Source organism: Rhagoletis pomonella, unplaced genomic scaffold (genome assembly GCF_013731165.1).
Source record: "Rhagoletis pomonella isolate Grant_MI unplaced genomic scaffold, Rhpom_1.0 Rhpom_scaffold_00585, whole genome shotgun sequence".
Lineage (NCBI taxonomy): Eukaryota > Metazoa > Arthropoda > Insecta > Diptera > Tephritidae > Rhagoletis > Rhagoletis pomonella.
In genome coordinates, this window is record NW_023459139.1 from 42,288 (window position 1) to 47,872 (window position 5,585).

At 35.8% G+C, this 5,585-nt stretch overlaps 1 protein-coding gene across 1 annotated transcript; it reads left to right on the forward strand.

Moving 5' to 3' along the window:
- The first annotated feature begins 3,251 nt into the window (after positions 1-3,251).
- LOC118751179 (glycoprotein-N-acetylgalactosamine 3-beta-galactosyltransferase 1-like) lies at positions 3,252-4,304 on the forward strand. Its single transcript, XM_036485950.1, has 2 exons — positions 3,252-3,308; positions 3,723-4,304. The coding sequence occupies exons 1-2, from the start codon at positions 3,252-3,254 to the stop codon at positions 4,278-4,280; spliced, it is 615 nt and encodes a 204-aa protein (XP_036341843.1). The 3' UTR covers positions 4,281-4,304.
- The last annotated feature ends 1,281 nt before the right edge of the window (positions 4,305-5,585 follow it).

Here is a 5,585-nt window from a genome sequence, read left to right on the forward strand (position 1 = left end):
CTCTCATCGCCTTGTCGCAACAGTAAAATACCATTTTATCAGTTTCCACCTTCGTAGATATAAAATTTAAGAAAATTGTTCTGACGGAAGAAGGAAGTCTTTCAGGCCTACAAAGACAACATCGTCCGATTTATCTAGAAAAAAATTAGGAAGAGTTTCTCTGCATTGTGGTGATGGAAAATAGAAATTAAAACCTTTGTTAGCCACTACGCTTGCTGTTGATAGGCTAGGCTCTCCTAAACCGCTTTTAGTTTTAGTCTAAATACGTTCTTATTGGAAGCCTAAACGTTTCGGTTCCGAGTATCAAAAGTATTGGATACTTTTTAAAACGGTACCAAGTATCGATCAATACTTCAAACTATCGGCTCAGCACATCACTATTTACAACTAACTTAACATTGATAATTAAAATTTAGTTATTTATCGGAATCCCGCAAAAAAGCTAACTACAAATTGGTTATTTTAATCAATGGATAATCTTTTTCTGCAGAGTAATACAAAACAAATTGCACATAAGTACATTTGACGGTACTGCTAAGTACGAAGTACAACGGCTCAAAAAGAAGAACTGGAGATACTTCCGAAAGAAGTGCGGTTGGTCACATTATGTATGCATGAATATACATATGTACTTATGTAGTAGAGGTTTACGCCGACAGGCTTTGCGGCGGCGGCGTGGTCAACTTCAAAAAGAATCGGCAGCGGCGGCGACGCCGGCGCTACTGCCCATAAGGTAGATTCCAAAGAGCCATGAGGCTACTAATCTTATCATGTCATCTCGTCAGCGTTAGGCATTCACCATGCCAATTCAGATTATAATTCTATTTAATTCATTCATTGAATTAGTTTTAAATTTAAATTACGTTACTTCCTACTTGAATTAAAATGTTGAGTGCCTGACGCTGATGAATGGGCGAACAGAAGGTCTGAGGTATACACATCCATACACACATGGCTCTGTATGCTGTCTACAGAGCCGTATGTACTAATTAAATTTAAAGAAATTAAAAAGTTTTTAAAGTTAAGTTATTGGGGTAATTTATGTCGCTATCAATAAATTTTTGCAATAATCTTATCAACCGTTATGATAAATTACGGAGTTCTTATGATTTTTTGCGGATTACATATTGAAAACAAGGTTGGTCTACTTTTTTTCCATCAACTCGAACCAGACCCACTGTTTAAAAAAATGGCTTAGAGATGGTAAAAATTTCCAGGCGCCAAATTTTCTAAGGAGAATCGAATGTAATGAAAAATAAAACTAATTTTTACCAAAAAGGGGGAACTTTAATCCTTTGTAGAAAACATTGCGTTGCGAGGGAGCAAAACCTTCCTGGGGTTTGACCACCACTAAGGAATGCTAACGTAATTTTTGCACATCCACCTAGTACTCGTATACGTATGTGGGAACCCAGAATAAAATACCTTACGAATGTAAAAAGTAACAAAAAAAAAGTGTTTGCTCTTTATTGAAAGTCTGTTTAAAATATTAAAAAAAAAAATACTTAGGAAAATCAACTTGTATTTGTTTTATCCCTAATAATTGGAGAGTTAGATGGGTGAGTTAGATGAACAGAAGCTGCTTCTGCCAAAACTGCTTTCTGAGATATTGACGTTAAAGTATTTGATGTGTTATAACCAGGGAACGGATTTTTAGGACCTAAAAGGCAAAATAAAATAACGAAATAGGCTGGAAAAGGCAAAATAAAATAGCGAAAAAGGCAGGAAAAGGCACTAGGTATTGCAAAAAAGGCAAAAAAAGGCAAAACAAAATAGCGAAAAAGGCAGGAAAAGGCACTAGCTATTACAAAAAAAGCAAAATAAGGCACTAAAAAAGACAGAAAATACGAAGAACAATCAAAAAATACATTTATTTTAGAAATGTTTATATTACAAGTAAAAAGAGAAAAACTATGAAGTAGTTTCATTATATGAAAAATTTGTACTTTGAATCTTTGACTATTTTATCCTTTCGAGTTTCTAACTCATAAATTTTTAATCTGTATAGTTGTGGTAACATTGAACCACAAGATGCGTTTTGAAGTTTTCTGGCAGCATTTTCATTCGATTTTCGCGAAGAAAAGCTTTGAATGTACTTAATGTGCGCTCGACGTAAGTTGATACAAGTGGAGCCCAATTTAAATATGGAACGTTTGAAACGTTCATATTATCAGGAATAAGGGCGTTTTCCTCGCCTTTTACAATTTTATCTACACCCTTTATTGTCTCCAAGCCTACGTTAGCTGAGAAAACGGCTTTGAATTTTTCCAACACCAATTTGCCAAGAGGTCCCTGCGCTCCTATAAGCCGCATGGGCATGTGCATATTTTTTAATCTTAAAAAAAATTGTAAATGCTATAATCACTTTTTTAAAGGTAGAAAAGGCAAAAAAAGGCAAATACCTTAAAAAAGGCAAAAAAGGCAACATCAAATGTGTATATATGGAATCGGAAATCTAAATCGTGGACATTGTTAATCGAATATACTCTATCTCTTTAGCAGAAAAAAAGGCAATTTCCATAAAATCCGTTCCCTGGTTATAACTTTCTGGTTGTTGTAGTATGTGTATAAAATAATAGTATTGTTGTAGTATTGGAAAGAGTTGTCTACTGCGAAAAAAAATTGCTAGATTACCAGCATTCGACCCTAATCTAACTGTAATAAACGATTTCGATCGAAAATCAGGTTACCTATGTTTTTTCTGATTTACGCTCTTTTTGGAAAAATAAAGGAGATCATATTCTTATCCAGTGTTCCAAATTATGCAAAAAAAACTCCTTTAAAATGTTATTTTCATTTCGTAAAATTGTGTTTTTATACGAGTAGTATTTAGTTCCTTCAAACGATGTATTTCAATGTACATACATCATGAAAATTTTGTACAAAATTCCTTAGGCGCCGAACGCCGCCGCCGCCGCCGCCGCGCCGATATTTTCGTAACTCGGCGGCAGCGTGGCTCGGCGGCGTATACCTCTAGTATGTAGCATTAAAAAATGCAATTCAAATTTACTTCAGCGGTAAAATAAATTTTAACGCAAGAAAGACGCGGACGGACGTACTGCGTTCGTGTTTGTTTACATTTACACACGGATGTCGGCTACCCCTACTTATGTATGAAACAGCAGTGGGAGCGGGGACTGAGTAAGAATTAGCAACACAACAGACAGAAGACAGTTAATAATTTTGAATGAACAAAAAAAGAAACGACATGCAGATAAACAGCCACAAACCGGTCATTAAACCAATTGACAATGCTACAGGCAAAACGACCGCAGGCCGCTGGAGATGGGCGACTAATTGTTGAAGGCGTAAGCGCTGTGCGCGGTTTTAAGCTACACAGTTGCGGTTAAAGTGAAGAGTTGCTTCCAGTACTGAACAGAGTTTCGTAACGTTAGTACCGCAAAGTGCTAGGTTAAGGCAACATCGGCCAGAGTGTAGTTAATTACTTTGTTTCCGCGACCGCAGGCAATGAGTGGTTTCATAGAGATGCAGCGGGCATGCGCAACAGTAAACAAGAACGTTAAGTTGTCGGAAAGTAAGTACAGGTATAGTATTCGAGTGCATAAAACATTTCAAACGACGGCGATATTAAATTATAAATTTTCGTATTTCTAATATGATTTATTTCCACATTCTTCATTAAAAATTATGCACAAAATTATCCGAAAATTAAAATCAAAGGTACCTAATTAATATATGAATTTAAAGATATGTACTTTTAGATACGAATATATCTCATCAATGTATTCAAAAACATTATCCGTATTGAATTTTTTCGACCTCTTTCAGAGCCTCTTAACCTTTTAAGAAAACAATTGCAATTCCTTTACGGCTACGTACTCGGTTTCCTTATGGCGCTCACTACTCTACTCTGCTATGACCACTTCCTACTGCAAGCGGCACAAACGCGGCAGCACAGCACGATCACCGAAAACTGGCATAGTAGCAGCATCAGCACATCGCACCGACCCCAGAACAATTCCAATACACTGCAACAGCACTTGATAGAGGAGGTGCGCGTGCTCTGTATGGTTCTGACTACGCCTGCCCAGCATGAAACGCACGCCGCACATGTGAAAGCCACCTGGGGTAAGCGTTGTACACGCCTCGTTTTCCTCAGCAGTGAAACGGATGTGAAATTAGGCGCTGTGTCGGTCGTCGAAAGTGCATCAGATACATACGATTTGCTTTGGCATAAAGTGCGGCAAGGATTTCGTTACGTATACGCCCAGTACTATGGCGACTACGATTGGTTTTTGAAAGCGGACGATGATACGTGAGTGAGTGTAAAAAAAATAAAATTAAAAGAACCATGGGTGCTCATAAACAAAATCAACTAGGTATGTATAACTAGTTAAATCATGATGATATTATGAAATTGCGAAAAAGTGAAATGATTCTGATCAACTTTGGCTGGCGATAATTATTTTATTTTCTATAGAAGAAATCCCAAATAGAAAGACGAATGAAAGAGAAAATCGAAACAGGTTTCTCGTTAAGCATGCGCCGAATTGTGTTGGTTCATTAGCCTAGAACTTTTAATTTGTTTTTGTTTTGTAAGAAACAAGCTTAATTATTGGTATGTTGTCGGGAATGAATTTTATTTATGGCCGATTTATTAGAACCGCATTAGTAAAACCTAAAACTCAAACGAGTTCATTTAATAAAAACGGCCAAAATAACAGCAAACAAGAAATACTTTTCGATAAAAAAATTGAAGCCATTAGAACGACTTAATTAGAATTGATGTAACAAAGTAAAATAAAAGAAATTTGACTTAAAGCAAAATAAAAAATGAAGGTTTAATAAAATACAATAAAAAATAAAGTAAAATAAAATAAAATTTAATTGAATTAAATTAGCTAAAATAAAATAAAATAAATTTAAATTCAATTCAATTAAAGCAAAATAAATTCGTACTCCGCTGCAAACGAGAGGACGGATATCTACTGAGGACACCCGGATGAAACGCCCCTACAAAAGGGCAGCCCCGAGCCTGCAGCAGCGCCCTCCTGCATCTGAAGACATGCAGAATTGCGGTGCCAGATTTTTGCACGGGCGGCAAGAGTTTGGGTTTTAGTGGGTAGCCCAACACGCTTCGGTGCGAGTCCCATACTCAGGGAAGGTAGTATAGAGATTAGTGCCAGTGCATAAAGCATTTCCCTCTCCTACGAACAAACAAAAAATAAAAATAAATAAATAATATAAAAAAAAACTTTTTAATATACAACGCTTTTATAAATGGACTAAAAAGTAGAAAATAATACTTCTCAGTCCCATAGAATTTGTTTTGATAACTTTTGATTTTGAAATTTTAGCAAAAGTCATTATAAACAATCTATGAAATTGAAAATGAAAAGCGTGGAGCGCATGCAATACAAAGCATTCGATTTAATTGACAATAGTCAAACTACATAACGTAGACCTAAAATTTCTACAGCGAAAGTAGAACTTTGAAATCGATTTTAAGCGGTCGTTATTCATATACCCACATACATACATTCATATATTACTTTTCATATCAATTCAAGTGTATTACATGCGCCCCACGCTTTTCATTTTCAATTTCATAGATTGTTTATAAT

Bases quoted from the DNA above. Each gene is read 5' to 3' on its own strand.
- LOC118751179 (XM_036485950.1), top strand. From the start codon at position 3,252: ATGCTACAGGCAAAACGACCGCAGGCCGCTGGAGATGGGCGACTAATT. The intron at 3,309-3,722 runs GTAAGCGCTGTG...ATGTACTTTTAG, and splicing joins GGCGACTAATTGTTGAAGGC to ATACGAATATATCTCATCAA.